Below are 21,231 nucleotides of genomic sequence, written 5' to 3'. Positions count from 1 at the left end.
TGTTTTTGTTTTTAATGCAGGCTAATAAGTATGAATTTTCCAGGAGTCTTAGAGAGACTTTCCCTGTGGAACAGTGTTGGAACTTTGATGTTTACTGAATGAATTTTGCATTAAAGTTTTTGGAGGCTGAAGCAGAGTAATGCAGTTTGGATATGAAGTGTCTCTCAAAGGCTTGGCCCCTGATGAGAGGTGACTATATCTTGAGGGTGCTAATGGGCTCTTAGGAGGTAGAACCCTAGTTGGAAGAAGTAGGTCATAGGGATATGCTTTTGATAAGTATGTTTTGTGTACAAGACCCTTCCTTTCAAACTTTTCTTACAGGCTCACTGCTTCCTTGAGGACATAAGATAAGCTACTTTCCTCCACCATGCACTTTCCACTATGATGTTCTACCTCTCTCTATATCCAAAACCAAAACTTGGATTGAGGTCTATGAGCCTCAAATGACTTTCTCAAGTATTTTGTCACAGTAGCAAAATGAAATTTACTATCACACAGAAGTTTTACTTTATATTAGCTTTAAAAGTACTGAAAAGTTATACAATGACCACTATTAGTACACACATTCAAACCTTGTTTATATGTGTGCATGTCCATGTATGTATGTATGTATGTATGTATGTATGTATGTATGTATGCTTGTGTGGGTATTTATGCATATAACTCAAAAGTATAAAAGGGAATATATAATGACTAAGACAGTAATTGTGCTAGAAAGTTAGATTAGGTGTAACTTTTTCTTCTTTCTTTTGTCTAAATTTTCCATAGTTTTATTTTTGAAAACATAAATGTATTACTACTAAAGAAGATGAGGCATAAATGTATTCTCAAAAATAATACTTTAAAGATTTTCATATTCTGATTAGATATCAAGTTGTTTATATATCGTGGCATTGAATAGAGTTTCTTTTTCTGTAAACAATGTCAATGTAACTGCAAACTCTTATGATTTTTAACTTGAACTTGTTTTAAACCGTATCATTTAGGATTAAACTTTACCTTCCTTCTGTCTCCCATTTATTATGTGGTGATGTAGACTGAACCCAAAACTTGGTAGATTTAAGGCAGTCAATATACCATGAAGCTGTATCAATAGCTCTACTGTTTTTAGACAGGGTCTCATCAAATTTGACTATCTTCAAACTCTTCAATTCTCCTGCCTCGAATTTGTAAATTCTAGGATTAGAGGTGTGTGTCAGCATACCTGGTTTTAAGTCATATTCAGCACATAGAATTTAAAAATGTTTAATAGTTCTCTATATTTAAAATATAAACAAAATATTTTAAGGCTTAGAGCTCAATGTGATGTAAAATTAAAACCAAAAAAAGATATGTGCAAATCACATACACTGATTAAAGGCTTATGTACCTAAAAGAAACTTTGCTTAATAAACGTTTCAAAAGTAAAAATAAAAGATTTCTCCATGGAATTATTTACAATAAAGTAAAAATTCACAAATTCTTACAACGAATTTAGTAGTTTTACATATATTTCAATTCACACTATTCCAGAAAATACATGCAATTAGAGCTTTTAAAATAGCCTCCATATTGTTTGCTATTTATAAAATTTGATTAAAGGTTAAGTTTTATAATAATTTCATTTAATACTATTCTAATATGTACTAAGACCTTAATGTTTTGCATTATTTATTTATTTTAGTGTGTGATGTGTGTTTGTGTATGTGCACACACATGCACATACCATGATACCATACATGTTTGTGTATGTGCACATGGAGATCAGCAACTTGTAGAGTTGGTTTTCTCCTTTCCACCCTTACATAAATCATGATGATTGAACTCAAGTCATTGGGTTTGGTGCCAAACACCTTCAACCTCTCTATCTTGCGGGCTTAAGACTTTTTTTTGAAAAAAAGTATTACAATAGACATTTATCTGCTTATAATCTTAAGCATTAAACCTGAACAGAATGTTTCCTAATGCAAAAAATTTTGGATACTATACAATTCATGACAATATTTTGGAAATACCTTATGGATTAAAGGATGATTTTCTAATAGAGAATGACACATTAAACTCAAGTTCAATGTAAATTAAAATTATGTATTCATGTTTTTATATAATATACTTATCTACCAAGTTATCTAGGGTTACTCTCCATGCCAGCATACTGAGAGCATATATATATATTTCAATGAAAACTAAATGTGACTCCTAGTACCACCATTTTATGGCTATATAATAAATTATTTAATCTATGTTTCAATTTCTTTCTCTGCAAAATAAGAAAATTTGATAGGAATGGTAGTATATATTTTTAATAATAGCATTTTGGAGGCAGTAAGAATGACTTCAAGACTACTCTGTCTACACAAGTTCCAGGAACCCTGCCAAAAACCAAACTTAAAAAAAAAAAAAAAATCAGTGATACTGATAGATGATATCTATATAATTATGATTTCGAAAAACTAAGTGAGATGTCTATCTAACAGTAACACAATTAGTTTGTAGAGAAACTGAATCAAAACTTAAACAAGGATCAACAGTGTAAGAATTCCTACACCTCCATCCCTACATCCCCACCACCAAACAAAAAGATAGGATTTCTCTGTGTCATCCTGGCTTTCCTGGAGCTTGATCCTTGGAGCAGACTGGTCTTGAACTCAAGAGATCTGCCTCTGTCTCCCAAGTGCTGGGATTAGGCATGTACTACCACACCTAGCAGTGTGAAAATTTAAAAACTAGAGCAGCTAGGCTCTGATTTGTCTGTCGAGGTCAATTATTAGTAAAAATCAGTAGGATCAATGCACTTGTTAAAAAATTCCTCTTGTAAATCATACACTTGGGTGACTAACAAGGCTTGCCTTTTTAAACAAAACAAATTCACTTTGCTTGTTATTTTTCAGAGAAGATCTTACTACCTAGTCCCAGCTGTCCTAGAACTTGCTGCGTAGACCAGGATGAACTCCAGAGATCCTCCTACCTTACTCTGGAGTGCTAGGATTAAAGGCACATGCTACCAAGCAAAGCCAAACATTCAATATTGATATTAACTATTCTTGAAGATCTGATGATGCTCTTAACTTTTTACATATGACTGTGCACAATTCTATCTTAAATTCCTAAAATTTGCAACTTTTTGAAGCCTTTAACTATTAAACATATACTAGACAAATTAGACATTCTCTTGAATGAGTTATGCATATTTGTTATTGGAAAATGAAGAAACAAGAAGTACATAGAATAATAAAGAATTTACTGTTTTGTTTTATTTTTTCCCACACTCACAATTACTACTTGAAGGAATTTAAGTTTATAGAGTAGTTATAAAAACCACACTAGAAACAACTGAAGATATTATTGAGAAGACAGTGTGGGCATGAATGTGGGCTAAGGGGATAGTGAACAAAGACCTATGTCTGCTTGAGTATGAAGTTGAAACATCTACAGTGGCTTGCTTAGTATCAACTCATACCTTTTAGCTTTCTTAGAAACTCCAAATAATTATTGATAGCTTTGTAGTGTTTGTGTACCATACCTTAATAACAACATTAGTTCTTAATTATTATTATAGACATACAACTTAGCCCATACTTTTTCCCCTTCATTTTCAAACTATAAACTTCAGATTTAAAAAAATAAAGATCTTATTTATCCTGACCTAAATCCTAATAAGAGTCCACTTCATTAAAACACAGCTTTAAAACAAGGAAGGTACATAAACAAGTTGTTTTCTAAGCAGTATATTCTGAAAGAAATTAATTTTCAGGATATAAAAAAAAGTATACTGACATCTAATATACTGTTTTCATACAACACTGGCATTGTAAGTATTCTCAACATTAAAATTGGAAAAAACTGGCTGTGTTTAGAAACAAAGATGGCCTTTATGAAGAAAGTAAAATCCTCCAAAGAAGTTAAATTAATTTATACAATATTTTATGAAGAAAATGGACATTTTATTAAAAAAAAAAATTACTTCTCAAATTATTTCCTGGAAAAATACCTGCCAAGTATTTTGGGCTTTCACTACACTATAAGCATCTATAACAGATGCAACAGAAGTATTTAATGTCACTATCATACAGGATTTCACTTTCTTTTTTTAAACTGCTTTATTTATTAAATACTACATAGGCAGGGGCTTGTGCTTTGTGAGACTTTGAAATGATTACATAATCCAAGTATTTAAAATTCTAAGTTTAACTTATATTTTACACTATTAATTACACAACGTGCTCATTTTGTTCATATAGTCATCTCAATACAATAACATCAGGTATAATACATAAAATCTAATCCATTAAGTCTTACCAATTTATGACCTGATGAGACACTCTTGTGGACAACATTCAGTCCTTAGAAGCTAGAATAACCCTCCAACCATGTGAGGGCATCACAACTTTTAAACTTTCGGCTTTCGATCATTATTATGTCACATTCCTCCTCCGATGCTGAATTCTAAAAAAAATTCTAGCAAAGAGTTTAAGTAAATAAGTGCTTTAAATAGCCTTTAAAATAGCATCAAATAGCCTTTAAAATCGTTTATAGCAAAGGTTCATGTTTTACCATGATTACACAACTGATATTTTTAGATGGAAAATAATTTGAAATACTTGATTTGATTAAAACTTAAAATTCCAACATGGAGTTCCAGGCCACCAGAATACTTGTCAGTGAAGAGTCAAATAGAAATGGAACCAATTAAAAGTTTAAGATCATGATCCAGAAATTCTGACTTAACACCATACAACCTGATATAGACAGTTTTTAACACTACAGAATGCACCGGAACACTACTCTCTGGCCCAAATCCATGGATGTTTCTAATCCAGTACAGTTGGCAAGAACACAACAACCTGCATGGATCACTTAAGACAGTCCATGTTTATCCCGACATCTCTGTCTATACCCCCAATTTTTAAAGTAGACATGTTGGTAAGAACAAACTTCATCATGTGCTTTATGTACAAAAATAGTATATCCTGAATTATTCAACAGTGGTCTTGGAAATATCTGGGTAGAGGAGGCAAAGAAAACTGGGGAAATATTTTAAAATGGCCAAAACTACTTTGTTAAGACTATCTTCTTAAATTATTATTATTTGCCAGAAAGTTTCCTAATGGGGCATCTATTTCAATCCCTAAAGAATGACATCATTAAAAACATTTCTTGTCTTATATTTTTAGTTGTCAATGATCCACACAAAGGTAAAAGTTGTGGATACAATTTTACCTACTCTAAATAGAATTATTTAATGGGTGGATTGGGGGGGGGCAAAAGAGGAGGGAGAAAGAAAGAGACCCACTATTGAGGAAGATCAGTGTGTTCAAAACTCCAGACAGTCTTGGAAAGGAAACTCTGCAGCTATCTAAGATATCTGACTTAAACGTATGAGGTGCATTATGCTGCCACAGATTTTACCTTTGAATGAAACTTTTCTATCATACATGGCTATTTACAAATACAATTTTTCCAAATGTAATCTTACAACACATTTGACTTCATTAAAATTATGTGAATTGGATTTTTTTCCCCTGAACACATAAGCTTAGAAAGAAATCACCTGGTGAAGGCAAAAATCCATATTTATCCAAAGCTGTGATTGCTTTATCAACTATCACCAAATGTCTCTGAAAATTCTTATAGTCCTAGCAATCAAAACACTCAATATTTTAAGTCTCTAATTTTGATGATTTACTCTGCTATGGGAAAAATCTCACAAGAAGATAAAATATATAGTCCTATTTAATAAACTAAATGCTTCTTGAAATGTGTATTGATGGCATTGGTAATTTGCTTGTCTAGAATGCTTGAATGAATGGTCATTTAATGAGCAATCTGTTTGACTTTTAGTTAAAAGGCCTGCTAACTAACACACAGTATTACAGTAAGTGCCTTGGAAGGCTTTGGAAGACTGAATTAAACTAGCCTTATATAAAGCAAATTCTGTTATTTTACTGATAAATTTACAGAAAAATACATACACATTATGCAAATATCATCCCAGAGTTTAAAAACTGTAAGAAATACAAAACTTCTATTTCATTTTCTTTTCCTTTAGCACACATGTTAAAGAATTAGTTATTATATAGAATAGGGTAATATTTGAAGAGTTACTTCAAATCATTAAGTTCCAAATGGTAGAAAAGTCTTATTCTAAAATAAATCAGCTGAAGTACTTATAGATGAATAAAGATTAACCAGATGATCTTTAAATTTTAACATGAGAATTCCATTTATGTGTGGTTACCTACAAGACTTTATCAACCATGATCTAACAATATTTCTATTGTTAGGTAGAAAAATTCCACTTAACTAACAATGTGCTTTTGAAAGTTTCAAGTTAAGACCTAAGTTTATGTTTACCATCGCTTGGCTCACTTTTCTTTATGAAAAACAAACAAAATAGAAAAAAAAAAACAGAACAAAACAATGAGTAGGAAGGCACAGATGAATGGCTTTAAATTTCCAAATATTAATTTGAAAAGTGATAGACACTGAAGAATAAGCTTTTTAAGATTTCCCAAATAACTTTGTGAAAAATCGCTTGAAATACTAGGTGTTAAAGCCAGGACATTGAGTAGGTGAATGCTCTACCAATGACAGCCAACTCCCTAACCATTTGTCACTTGAATGAGTATCTTTAGAGTCATACACAATTCCATGTTCAAGTATAAACCGTATTTCTTTTAAAGTATTCTAAAAATTCTATACGACTACCCATAAATATGTAGATATAATTTCATCGCTGTTCAAAGTTCCCTATACTTTTACACATAGCTTTTCCATAGATGAACTTAAATATCTAAGATAAGCAATTAATCTAAATAGTCCTGATAGAATAAAAGCATGAGAAAACCACATGTTCCCAGAAATTAACACAGAAACTACAACAAATATTAGAACTGATCTAATATATTATGACACAGTGAAAAAAGCCTCTACATGCTGACATTTTTTTTTAATTTTTTGTGTCAACATGTATGTATGTGTTATATATATCAAGGAATAGATATGGAGACCAGAAGTTGACATCAAGTGTCTTCCTTCAATCAGTTCTCCACCTTAGATTCTGAATGAGGGCCTTCTAATTGGTTGACCTTTAAGCCCCATGAATCCTCTCCAGTGCTAGAATTAAATAGGTGCATGTCACTGTTCCTGGGTTTTTCTCCACCCCTTTCAAAATGTGTGTACTGAGAATAAAACTAAGATCCTCAAGCTCGTGTGGTAAGCATTACCCACTGAGTCATTTCCCTTGTTCATCCTCCTTTTATTTCTTTTTCAGTGATAAGGCTTGTGTTCAGAGCCTCACATATAGACACAAACTCATCATTAACACTAAGTCACATCCCCCAGCCCTATATACATTTATAAATTTACAAAAGGTATAATGACAAAATAAAAAATTGAAATTGGATAAAATGGAATAACAAAGTAAACAGAGGCCAGTTATATGTAAAGACATCTACATACTTTCTTAATGGGAAACCATATATTTAACTTTGAGCTGTTCATTTTCTTTGAAGCAGGGTTCCTCTGTTTGGCTCTGGTGGTCCTGGAAGTTACTGGCCACAGACTCAGAACCATCAGCTGTTGCCTCCTGAATGCTGTTAGTAAAGGTTCACATCACCATGCCTGATACAATATACCCTTAAGAGTATATTATAAACTGTCATAATGAAAATAGTATCTTAAGGATATTTAGCAAAGGATAATAAACACTGTAATTCTCTTTTTCTATTAAAATGTATTTCTTCTAAATAAGTATTTTAGAAGTAGCCAACTAAAAGTCCAAACATAGAAGCTAATTTTTAGTAATCCACAGCATTTTTAAAAAAGTTTTATCGATCACCAAAACCAAAATATTCAATGATTTATTTGTAATATTAGTATGAACATGTATGTGTAGGCACATAAAGAACAGCTACAGTTTAAATCTGTCCCACTGCTCCAAATCTTAAAAGAGATTACAATTTCATCTGATATTCCTTCTCAAAAGGCTTACAAACTATACACGAGTTTAAATATATTTAAGTATGAACCTAAATTTTAAATTGCTGATGAATATAATGGAAAACAAAACAACAAAAGAAAAGACACCCTGTTTGTTCTACTTTAGTAATTTTAGGGTGCATTTAAATTTTCTTTTATACTGCACCAAGACTCATAAAAGGTTTCTCCTAACAAATTATAGCAAAGTTCTAGATTTTGCAGAATAGGTTAGTGAATTAATTTACAGTTTTCTGCTATTTAAAGCTTTGGTATATATATATCTATCTCCATCCTTAATTCATTTAAAATTTCACCCTGAACATAATTACCACCATCTCTGTAAGGAGGATGATTTAGGTAGAGTAATTTAAACAACAAAGACAGGTGGTAAAGGAAGAAACAAAACTATTTAGCCTGGTAAGTTGCTGAACAATTTCTGATTGTCAATTCTCAAGTCTATCGATATATGCAGAAAACAGATATCAGTGTATCAAGTGTTTTAAATGAAGTATAGAAAAACTAAAGGAAGAAATATCTAGGAACCAACAAAACAACATTGAAAGAGTAAGCTTAAGGTTATGGTTAAAACTCCAGCAAGCAGACAATCTGCCTAAGAGCAGATGCAAACATTTTTTTTTCCTTTTTGTTAGGAAGCTATTCCCAGAATGTTCCCATTTCTAAAACACCATTTTATACTATCTCTGTTCTGATCTCTAGGTGTTAGGTGCTGCTGCTTATGGTTCTGGCTTAATCCTCATTCTACTTATGTTACTTGTTACTCTTATCCTACTCTGTTCCTTGGCATCCTGGCCTCTAAAGTTTGGACTTTAAATGCAGAAGAAGGAAAAAAAACTTCCATACCTGGATCATTTATTTTTAATGATCTGTCAACTAATCCATAAAACAGCTAAAACCATAAACCTCATTTATATATGTAAGCCTTTCTAAACTAATTATTTTGCTACTGCAACCTATAATATAGGCATTTCCTTAGTCAACTGGGTTTTTGACAGTCCTCTCTCTGGGTGCTTAAAATGCATGAGCTGTAAGATCTTACTGATTGAGTCCTACTTACAGACAATCATATTTTTTTCTCTGTTCAATCAAGCTCTTCTTCTCTGTTGCTTTTATATGTGTAAGTCAAACTTAACCATTCTTGTCATACTAACCCACACATATATGTAAGCTCTATATCTCCACAATGACACACAGCACTGTTTCTCTAACTGGAATGCTCCTTTCCCTCAGTTCTCTAATATTAAACTATATCTACTTTTCAACTTTTCAACTAAGAAAGCTACTTTCTGAAGTAGCTTTGACCAATGACTCCAACTCTCCTTATGAAGTTGAAACTACTTGCATATTACAAAAGAGCCATCGTTTTCAATTATGTGGGTTATGTATTTGGTTATCTTTTCCCAGTGTTTTAACCAATTTCTTCATGAAGACAAAGCATTCCAAGTGCTTATTCCTAAGGCAAATGTTTACAAGCAGTCTTAGGTCCTCCCTTTAGTCTAAATGCTCTTTTCTTTAGTACTCCTTTATCTTCCTAATATGCCATTAATAGATGGTAAAACTGTCGGCTCTAATTCTTACACTAAACTTTCATAGATAAAACCTCTTAATGTTTTTGATTCCCAATGATTATTGAGACAGGTTTCTAAACTAATTTTGAAGACAAAACAAAACAACCAGGTAGATTTAAGAAATCTAAGAATGAGCACAAATTTTAAAAGGTAATCAAACTTTAGCATCACTAAAATGCTGGTATGTGAGGATATCACAGAAAATTGACTTCACAAGGATATAACCTCCAAGAAAGCTAATTATATAAGCTACACTAATTATTTTAATGAACAGAGCTTAAGAAAGGGCTGGATTATTTTGTGGCTATAGTATCACTCTCTTGTAGATACTTTCAACAACTGGCCTTTAGGACTCTGCAAAACTGACAATATGAGGAACACAAACTATGATGGTACCTAAAAAATGATGAAAAGGCAGGCTTCAATTTCAGTACATACGAAAGGAAAACACTAGACACCTCAGAAAAGATGATCTGAATTGAATATAGACAGAGGCAATCTGACTATTTTAAAAGTCTCTCAAATTGTTAATTCTAACTTAAATACAGGAAAAAAACCAAAGAACTGGTAAGTTAATATGTAATAGCATACTAGTTATTCCTATTTTGATTGTAAAGACTTGATAAATTCAAAGTATCCTGGCAGGAGAAAAAAGTTTCAATCTTTAACATTAGGTGCAAGCATGGACCTTCAGATATTCTGGGATGATTATTGAAAACTGGCTTGAAAGTTGGCTTTAAAAGCTATCCCCAGGACTAGAGAAATGGCTCAATGGAGTAAACAAACTTGGGTCCTCTGGAATTGCTGGAAGAGCTCTTAACCAAGTTTGTTTACTACCATCTATGATAGCTCACAACCACCTTTACTCCAGATCCAAATTTGATGTCGTTTTCTGGCCTCCATAGGTACCTACACACAAGTAGCATACCTCTCCCCAATAAAAATGAATCTTAAAAAGGTTACCTCTACTGGATATCATTCCAAGATTTCAGAAACAGAAGCCTGAAATATGGTATCAGGCAACATTGATATGAAAATTTATGGTTTTAAATATGTAAATAACATAGATTATATAAAGAACTTATGGCCCCCTAAATCAGTGGTTCTCAATGGGTGTGATCCCTTTGGGAAAAGGGTCATATATCAGATATTTATAGTTATGATTCAGAACAGTAGTAAAATTAGTTATGAGTTAGCAACAAAATAGTTTTATGGTTGGGGGTCTCCATAATAGAATGAATTGTATTAAAGGGTCACAGTATTAGGAAGGTTAAGAACAACTGTCCAAAAATCTTTGAATGGTTCTACTTAACAACAGAATCAATTACTTTTGTAAAACATTTAACTGGCAAATTGTTAAAAAAAAAAAAGAAAAGAAAAGAAAAAAAATACAAACTCCTTAATTTACAGTAGTCCAAAATTAGGCTTTTTGGTGAGATCCAAAACAAAGTCAAAAGTTATAATTACCATTTTAAGTCTGGTATTACAAAAATCTTTAACCCATCTGTTATGAATAAATAGAATCACAAGGCTTTTTCAACATCCCTTAACAAGCCTGTAGGGATGTGCCAAATACAATTGTATAAACTGTTCTCTATTTTTGTTTAGAACTAATAAAGCTAGTCACTTTCCACTTTGGCTTGTGTGTGGATGTGTGCATGCATGTGTATAATTACTCCATTACTGAGCCATATCACATTTAATTTCTTTTTTCATATAAAAACTTAAAACTATTTTCCAGTGTTTTTGGTTTGTTACCTTGGTACCAATCAGGCCAACTTACAGAGAATAATATCTACAATATTAAGCTGATTATATTGGCAAAGCACAAATATCCACTAAACATCTTTAGTTCTAGATAACAGGCTCCAAAAAGAGAAAATACATATGTGTTTGTGTGTGTGTGTGTGCGTGTGCGTGTGCGTGTGTAGACTAGAGGCCAACATCAGGTGTCTCTCTATCCCATCTTATATTTTAAGACAAGGCCTCTCACTGAATCTGTACCTTACTAATTGGCTATACTCGGTAGACCAGCAGGCCAGTAAGAACCTGGTAGTGTTCTGTTGTCACAATTCTAGTGTATGGACGTAATAGGGTCCACTGACGTCTCCCCAGCTCAGAAATAAATTTTAACCAATAGGAAACAATACAGATGCAGCAACTTGCCTTATTTCTGATATGTTAAAAGAATTTGGTGTCTATTAAAGAGAACAAGTATTTCATTGTAACAACAAATTATGAGCAAGTAACTTCTATGGTTGTCTTATAATGAAACCTAAAGGACCATTTTGATATTAGATCCAAATTATAGGAAATAAAGATCAAACTTCTCCCAAAAATAATACAGCATTCATACTGACATGACAGCTAAGAGGTAGATACTACAAAAAAATTAAATTGCATTTAAAGCTTCTTTTATTACATTCAAACAGCATACTATATTTCCTTTGTAATCAGAAAAAGTATAAGGTTCAACTCAGGTACTATTTGAGTGACTAAAACTTTAAGTATTTTATACTCCAATCTACTTATCTATTTATAATACTTTATACTGTTAGGGAAAACTAATTAAACCTGATTATACATAAACACAGTATTACAAATTTTAAAACTTCCTCTTCAAAAGTATTTAAAATGATTTTTGGTTAAGAAAGGAACAAACCATCTACAAGATACTTTGTTTAGAAAATAGCTTTAGAGTTATACACACAAATAAATCAAGTCTAAAAATTAAAAGAAAGGTTTCCCATTTCCCATTAAGCCAATGCAGACCATGTCTTAATATGACATGTACATGCATTTAGCAACTCTCTTTTCTAATGAAAGAGATAGAGTTGAGTTTATGAGTGTTATCCAAAAATATGCCAGAAGACACAAATGCGTTGCCAGGCAAGAATTAAAAGAATCTAACAAGCTTTGTGGGGAGAAAAAAAAAATAAACCCACTGTGCTCACTCAACTCCTATTAATTAAACACTGAATGATGGATAGCTAATAAATATTCAGCCAAATAAATGAACAAAGCATAAACTATTTAAAAATGTGTTAAGCAGAAAGATAAACCAAAGTATCTTTTGCCAAAAGCGAAATCAAGTTTTTTGTTTGTTTGTTTTGTTCTGTTAAGTGGAAAATAAGACCTAAACAGTATCTCTGAGGAAAAACAAAACAACAACAACAACAAAAACCAAAACCAAAACAAAAAACCAACCTGTTTTGAGGACTTACAAATTGTACGAAGCTATGAAATTCTAGTAAGTAAACTTGGTGACAATTTCTTGTCAAAATTAATGGCAATTTTGTTATCCAGGTCTTGTCCTTCTTCCAGTTTTTTTGTTTGAAGTAGTATTGTGTGTGTGTGTGTGTGTGTGTGTGTGTGTGTTATAAATCCTATAAAAGCACAAAATTAAGATTGATTTAACAGAAAAAAATGTTTTGTATTAAGTTATATGAAATGTCTATTTCAAGACAAATATGTAAATCCTTTAAAAAGAAAGATATAATATGGACAGAATGCAGTAAAATATAAAGCACATTTACATTCTATAAAAACAGTCTTTTGGTTTATTTTGCTGCTTTGTCCCATGCTAGATATCATGTAATCCACCCCCATCTAAAATAGCAAAGATCAGTTTTATGCAAAGCAATCCATGCATACACTTTTGCATGTATGCATTCCATATCAAGTAATCATACCTATCCCAGAGGCTCTTTGATTCCTGAAACGTGTTCAAATGGAACGCTTGGTAGAAAGCAGTTGAAGGATTCCTGTGAGATCCAAGAATCAAATGGAAATGAAGTTGAGAATGTACAGTATAATCAGAACTTACAAAAATGGAAGATTTTAGATTCCTACACAGTGTAACCACTTAAACTTGAAAAAGGAAAAGGAAAATGATATTGTTTAAAACAATACTTTGGAGACACACATACACCTGCGCGTGCGTGCGCGACACACACACACACACACACACACACACACACACACACACACACACACTCACTCCAGAACCCACAGTAATTCAGGATCAAAGTTCTAAAAGAAAGAATAACAGATAAAGTTAAATACTAATATTCAATTGTGTGCATATATACATAGATGTGACCAGTTCAGAGCCTATCAACACCAAGTTGTATCAGATGCCTCAACAATTATCTATGGTTTTAGCTGTTAAGTTGTTCTCCAGTAGAGCATACATGTACAACACTAAGCTACAGTTTCCTATGATTTGTTAAAAGTAAGAACAGTTAATGACAAATAATGTAAAATCCTTCCTGGTTTGTTTATGATACATTTCCACTTTAAGTTTATTTGTGTGCAGTTTCTCTGGGCTAGTATGTATGCGGGGGGGGGGGGCAATTGTAGGGGAGTGTTCTAATTTCTAGCATTAGTTTACTGTCCCTTTAAAGGGTAAAATAGCTATTAACTATATCATTTATTTCTACTATCCTTAGGGCCAACATCACAGAATTGTAAGTAGCTGATGAGCTAATGTAAGCAAACTCCAATATGTACACTGATTCTCTATGTCAGGAATAATTTCAAGGAGCTAAACTTTCAAGAAACTTGGTTCCTAATAGTTTTCAGTCATTAAGCATAATTCTAACGTCTTCTTCACCTGTGTACTTTATGGGAATTAACAAGTACCTGTTACATCACTTTAAAAATCCATGACTTGGAGCTAAAAATGGCCACTCTGGTTGAGAGCACATTAAGTGCTGTTGTTAAGGGCCCAAGTTTAGCTACCAGGATCCTCTCTTATAACTGCATGAACTCCAACTCCATAGAATCTTATGGTCAATCACCCACCCACTCAGTCACTCACTCATTCAATCAATCAATCTTTCTTCTCTGAGTCCACAAGGAAAGACAAAAAACCAAATCTTTGATCTATGCTTTAGTATAATAGCAGCTAAAACATGCTTGCTATAATACCAGACGTTATTCATACGACTTTATACTTATTGACTCAATTTCCACAACAACCCTACCTAACAGGGCTAAGATTTACTATTTCTATCTCACTGATCAGAAATGGATTACTTCCCAAATATTAGAGTAGGTGGCAATAGATCTGGCTTTCAGTTCCTATCACAGATGTCAGTTGGGTCACAACAGTTTACTTTAACCCCAGTTCTAGAAGATCCAATACCCTCTTGTGGTCAGCCTACATGGGCACTGTCAGGCACATAGTATACATTCACACACACACATTCACATCCACATAAATTAAAATTTAAAACAAAACAAAAAAACGTTAAAACTATTTACAAAGTTGTCTGCAATAGCAATCAAATATCAATGATCATCAAACTAAAAACAACAGAATGACTTCAAAACCAGAATTGTGTCAAACTGTATGCTGTATACACCATCACTTTTTATAAACAGTTTAGATTTTAACCAACAAGTACCCCTTTCAATAAATCAATAAACCAGAAAAGGCACACTGATACTGTATAACAGAGAATAACCAAAGTAGTTGTTGGATTCATTAGGACTCTTAAACAATGTAGTTCTTAATGCTTTCCCTACTCTATTATTTTCTTTTTATTGAACCCTTTAATTTGAAGCACAGATTAGATCTACCAACAACAAAATTTAAAAGGATTCCAACACTTTCTAACCTTTGTTAAGCTACTTCCTCCAGCACCCTCCCCCCCCACTGTGCTTCAAAATCAAGTGAGCTAAGTAAGATAGGAAGCAAATGACATTTGTAGGTATAGAAGGAAAAAGAAACACACATGTGCATATCCCACATCTCAAAGCCATAAAGTTGGTGAAGCTTAAAAAGTATGTCAGAGCTCAACTTTCAAGATATTTTAGAAACCAAAGAAAATTTTAAAAAAAATCAATAAGGGCTATTCCGATCTTACATGTGGATTAAGCACTTATAAGTATCCTTCAGGTCAAAACATAACCATTTATTAGTGGTTACTGTAATTTTCCTTTCTTCCCATTGTTTGCTAAGTAATAAAGCAAAGGAATACTGGGTACTGAGTGTCAGACCTAAGTGTTTATGTTTTCTTAATCCATAAAAGAGAATAAAATACTTGTTTACAGGTTGTTGAAAAGACCAAATGAGATTATGTTTATATAGGGCTTGACACAATTAAGCGTAACTTTATGTTATACAAAATGCAACTTTTGGTAGAGAATCTTAACATGCATCAAGTGTTTCATCATCATCAAGGCTGAAGAAAAGAGAATAATTTAAAATTTAGAGTTAGGTACATGAAAACTATTTAGTATATTTGTCAAGTAACAGCTCTGACTTTTGGGCTTCAGTGCAACGACCCTACCCCAAACCCCCACAAGTTTATCACATTTTAACATATACTACAATAATCACTGAAATAAATATTGAAGTAAGCTGTAAGATAAACACTAATTTAGCAATAAAAGCTTCAAAAAATACTTTTAAATAGCAACTGGAAAGTAAGAATCTAAATTTACGATTGTATTAAGCCTTTCACTCTTCTTCCTGTCAAATTAATCAAGTAATTTCCCCAAGTATGACAGTCTCACTTTTCAATTTCATTTCACAAGTTGCTACTTCTCTGAGCTTAGCAAATCACCTTTTATCAGTGATCAATGTGAATGGCCTTTTAAATTAAAATTCAGTTCAAGAGTTAGCCTCAGAGAATGTACAAATATTGGGTTGATTCTGAAGACAGAAAACTGGGTGGCTGGAGAACAAACATAAGTTTTCAATTTATCCTGGTTTAGATATTTTAAATTCTAAGCATACATACGTATGTACATACATATATATGCAAAAACAATGTCTAAACAGAAGTCAGTCTATATTAAGACATCACATTTCTTAAACTGTTTCCCACTAGCACTTACTATTTACTCCATCAACACCTAACACATGTATCATAGATAATCTAATCATATAGGATGCCACCTTAAAAGAAATAGAATCTTATTTCTGTACCCTAATGTTTACAACCTAGAGAATACTACAAAAACTGAATGACTGGTATATTGTTCCTTTAACTATTTATTTACATTCAATTTACTTCTGGAGTATTTGGGTAAAGAAGCTTCATTTTCTTCCAATCAATCAATCAACCAACCAATCAATTATAAAATGGTAATAGCAAAAAAACTGTTGGAGGATTTTGACAAAAGGTTCTTCCCAATCTCATCTTTTATGAGCTCAATAGGACTAGATAGAACTTTAAAATATGACTAAGACTCAAATTCTAAACTTTATAAATGAAGGGGGATAAAAGTTGAGGGGAATTAAATGACTTGAACAATTAAATCAGCAAAGTAGTTGAAGAATCAAGATTAGAACACAATTTGCTCTAACCCTTACTACATCACAACTAAAGCAGTATTCTCCTTTTCCATGGGCACCAGCAGGCACACACACATGCAGGTAAAACATCTTTCCATATCAGTCTTAGACTTGTATATCAAAACTGAAGAGTCTGAAAAACTTATACCATTTCAAGGGATAATCTGTAGTGGAGATGGGAATATTTACTCCATAGATTACACAAATAAAATTTAATGTTAGGCCAGCAATTCTCAACCTGTGGGCTGTCAAATAACCCTTTTACTGGGTCACATATCAGATATCCTGCATATCAAATATTTATATTACAGCTATGAAGTAGCAAAATAATTTCATGGTTGAAGGTCATCATAACATGAGGAACTGTATTAAGGAGTCCCAGCATTAAGACTGAGATCTCCAAGGCAGGTGTCCTCATTTTTTACACAAAGAAGCAGAAATTTTACAAGGCTAAATAACTAGCTTAAAGTCCAATATCCCAAATATACAGTAACAGATTTTAATTCAATTGTCTGGTGTCATGGTCATTCATGATAATACAAACAAATTATTAATTGTACTTAATCAAAAGAATATCCTTTTTCATTTTTGCCTGTTTCCATGGCAGAGGTAAACTATACAAAGGATTTATTTGGTGTAATACACATAACCTCCCAAATGGTAAAATTGTAACTCTATTTTAGAAACTAATGGGCCTTAAAATTTGCTTTTAAAATCCTTTATTACATATTGAACCTTTTACCTGTTATATAGGCTGTTAATAAAAAGTAACAACCTAAAACATTCAAAATAGATTTAAAATACTCCAACGTTCTTTATAATTGATATATTTGCCAGAAAAAGCTTATCTTCTATAGAGTAAAACTCCAGCCAAATTTTAGTGAATGCTTATGAAAAAAGAGACTGAGCTAATTTAAACTAGCAATCAGATTTTGCTTGCTTGCCTTGCCTAGTCTAACAAATAGTAAATATCCTAAGTGGATAGCAATAAAATTAGTAACTTAATTAACTGCAAAAGTTTTACTTTACCAATACGTATGTATTAATTCATACAATTACAATTAATTCACAGAAACAAACACACACAGACACACAGTTTGTCTGATTTGGAGTTTTGAATTTGAAATTTGAAATTGAATTTGAAAGGGGAGGGGACTGGAGAAATGGCTCAATGGTTTAGAGCAAATGTTGCTCTTATAGAGGAGTGAGTTTGACTCCCAGCACCCACAAGGCAGCTCACACCATCTGTTACTCCAGTTCCAGGGGACTTAATATCTTCTGTTCTCCACTGGTATCAAACACATGACACACTTGCAGTCAAAACACTCATATATAAAATAAAACGAAGTTAATTTAATTTGAAAAATTCAGAGCAACATATATGAAACCAATTTATGTATCTTCAATATTATCATTCAAGTTTGAACTATACACATTAAAGTGTATTTCATTAATGCCATGGTATGAGAAGGCAAGCTGGTAAATCTTTATGGGAGGCACAGAATTTTGATTTTTGAGATGGTGTCTCATTACATAACCCTGGCTAGCCTGGAACTTACTAAGTAAACCAGGCTGGCCTTGAAATTACAGAGTCTGCCTCTGCCTCCCAAAAAGGCAACTATTTTTTTTTTTAAAGCAATTCCAGACTAAGAATATACAAATATTGAATAATTGGTATGTCTTTAATTTGCTATATAAATGATATAAATGATTTATGTATCTTCTTTGTAGATATACCCATCAGTATTGTGCTATCTAAAATAATAATTTAAACCATTAGTTGAGTATTAAAAAAAAGCCCTACAAGCCTAAAGGTTTTTCTAATCATGACTTTTGCTGAGTAACACTCCACAAGCAATACTAATAATTAAAATTTCTTATTAAAAAATCTGGTATTCTTTTGCATAAGCATCTACTAAGAAATCAACATTTAGGCTACACTAAACAAGACAGACTGGCTTTAAGCCCCTTCTTATATTAAGGAGTAATTAGTAAATAGTATCTAACCAATCTAAAACAATTATCCAAAAGTAAAAAGTTATAAAAACCAGACTATTAGTTAATCCTCATTATTGACAAGTTCATTTCTTCTAAGACCAAATTGGATGTTATTCTATTTTCTTTCATCTTAGTTATTTGCCATCATTCAATATAATACTTTTCTAACCCTAAGTTCAGGCCGTCGTCATGGGGAATGAAAAATCAAAACCTCATTTTTACTTTTCTCACATCCATTTCCTCTATTAAGAAGACTGAGGGTGAGAGCATTTGTTTAATGGATCAGAGGATATTTGCATCTAACCTCTCCTTGTGCAAAAAAAAGATATTCCACTCCAAAGTATTACATACCACATGCATAATCCCAGTGTCATACCAATTCCAAATGAATGCTGTCAGAGCCTCAAAGAATAGACTGATGGTGTATTTATTCTGAGGGGTACATATTATCTCTGTTTCTAATACTATGTAAAATGACTTCTCACAAAGTGATTTATGATTCCATACCCTTCTTTCACCTACCTGAAAAGAACTGGTACTAAAATAGTTACTTGGAATGTGTTTCATCCAAATACACATAAGTGTGTATTTTCTTTAAAATAATAAACATTTGGCCCATAGTAACTATTTCTCAATATAAATATAAAAGGCCAAGATCCTACTGATAAAGCCATAGGAATTTCAGCTTCTTTGGAAAATCTGTAAATTCAGATTTATCTTATTTACATCCATGTTTACAACTAATGTATATTTTAGCAATATATATTTCTAATGACTGTACTATTATCAGTTTTTATACTAAATATAATGTTATGTATACATCTAATTTTATACTTTGACTACCAACCAACTCCTGGGTAGGAATACATTCCCAAAGTCGTAGCTTGGCATAAGACAGTATCTTGCTGGTGATTTACTCTTTAATTGAAAAGCTGGAAAAAAAAAAATTACCTCCATGATGCAACAGATTTAAAAAAAAAAAAAAAAAAAAAAAGAAGAAGTTAAAGTCCAAAGAAACAGATTCAAATAAGGAGTGCTCATATTTTTAAATTTATATGCAGGAAGATCAAGGAGACCTTTCTGCAACATAGCTCTTAAAAGGGGGACAATACATTTTACACCAAAACAAGGACAGTATTGTTCCTGGTATATATCTAAATAAATCCTCACTTAAACTTCAAGTTAAAAAAGACAGAGGTCCATTAAATGTATGTGAAATCCATTAAATAATGAAATCCATTATATATGGCCAAATTTGTTATAGCATATACCAACACATGCCAGTTAATATTCCTAGACATCAGCAAACTATTCAAATTACACTAACAAGACTAAGTAACATGCCACTAAGGGAGCCGTATAAAAATCAGGTTTTCAACTGTCAGTTAGACAGTTGACAGTTCACAATTATAGCCATTCATGAGTTCCTGGAATGCTACCTTTTGAGTTCACACTCGTCAGTTATTTATGGAAAACAATCTATACTGTGTTCCATTTAGGGCCAGTGATAATTTACATCTCTCATTTACAGTAAAGGGGTCTGTTAAATGTACAGGTAGTTTTAAGCAAAGTTTGTGATGTTCACTATAAAAGTGGCTATATAATTCTGTATCAGTTATCATTATAACCAAGAGTTTATACAAATTCAATGTGAGAAGTCTTAATGTGTAACCATAAATTTTTCTAATCAAAATGGCTGGAAAAAATCTTACAACTTGATTACTTAATAATGTAGGGTAGGCTGACAATGATAAGGACTCTCTGCCTCAGTAGCTGTTTAATAATCTCAAAATAGATTCAATATAGGCCTTTATAAGGAACCAAACCATGATACTTTCAATTAAGGAACCTAAAACCCACCTTTTGTTAACCTACTATCTCCCTTCCTTTGTTTAAAAACAAAAGAACTAAAACCTGTTTATGAAATTTGGAATTTAAACAAAAAAAATTAATACTTACAAGTATTTTCTTAGGATCTAAGTGTGTTAACCTATTCAGAAAGTTTAAGACATTATTTCCTCAACTCTCCAACTTATATTTTATTTGAAGTATTATAAATGATACAGCAGATTTTAAAGAAAGTGACCTCAAATTATATTAAAAGTAATGTTTCTAGTTAGTACTGTTTAAGTTATTCATCTGGGTAATTTAAACATGTGCCTGGAAAACTGTTATCCCCATGTGTAAACTTTAGGATGCCCTCTTTTACACAGATTTTTTTTTTAAACAGACAAACAAAACCAAACCCTATTTCTAATTAATGGATTCATTCCTTCACCAGGTGTATTGGACTAGTGACAAAACATCAAGTGTGTAAGATTACATCTTGGAAACTAGCATGTTAAAAAACAACGGAAAAACTGATAATGTGCAATGAAG

The 21,231-nt window shown here is 32.3% G+C and overlaps 1 protein-coding gene across 4 annotated transcripts in view; it reads right to left on the bottom strand.

Annotated features, from left to right (window-relative positions):
* Positions 1-21,231, bottom strand: part of Tsc22d2 (TSC22 domain family member 2) — a 46,670-nt gene that overhangs the window by 21,578 nt on the left and 3,861 nt on the right. Inside the window, exons 2-3 of one of the 4 annotated variants that reach the window (XR_013109837.1) lie at positions 13,238-13,309; positions 4,279-4,437 (exon numbers count right to left, since the gene is read on the bottom strand). The exons of 1 other annotated variant lie outside the window; for it this stretch is intronic. Coding sequence is in view for 1 of the 3 variants with exons in the window: in XM_034500332.2 (XP_034356223.1) it covers positions 13,238-13,309 (72 nt within the window). In the remaining 2 variants the exon portion in view is untranslated. The remainder of the gene's footprint in view (positions 1-4,278; positions 4,438-13,237; positions 13,310-21,231) is intronic. 2 more of the 4 variants (XR_013109838.1, XM_034500332.2) reach the window with 2 other exon arrangements.

Source organism: Arvicanthis niloticus, chromosome 4 (assembly GCF_011762505.2).
Source record: "Arvicanthis niloticus isolate mArvNil1 chromosome 4, mArvNil1.pat.X, whole genome shotgun sequence".
Classification (NCBI taxonomy): Eukaryota; Metazoa; Chordata; class Mammalia; order Rodentia; family Muridae; genus Arvicanthis; species Arvicanthis niloticus.
Note: the sequence above shows the minus strand (reverse complement) of the source record. Positions and strands in the feature narration are given on the sequence as shown.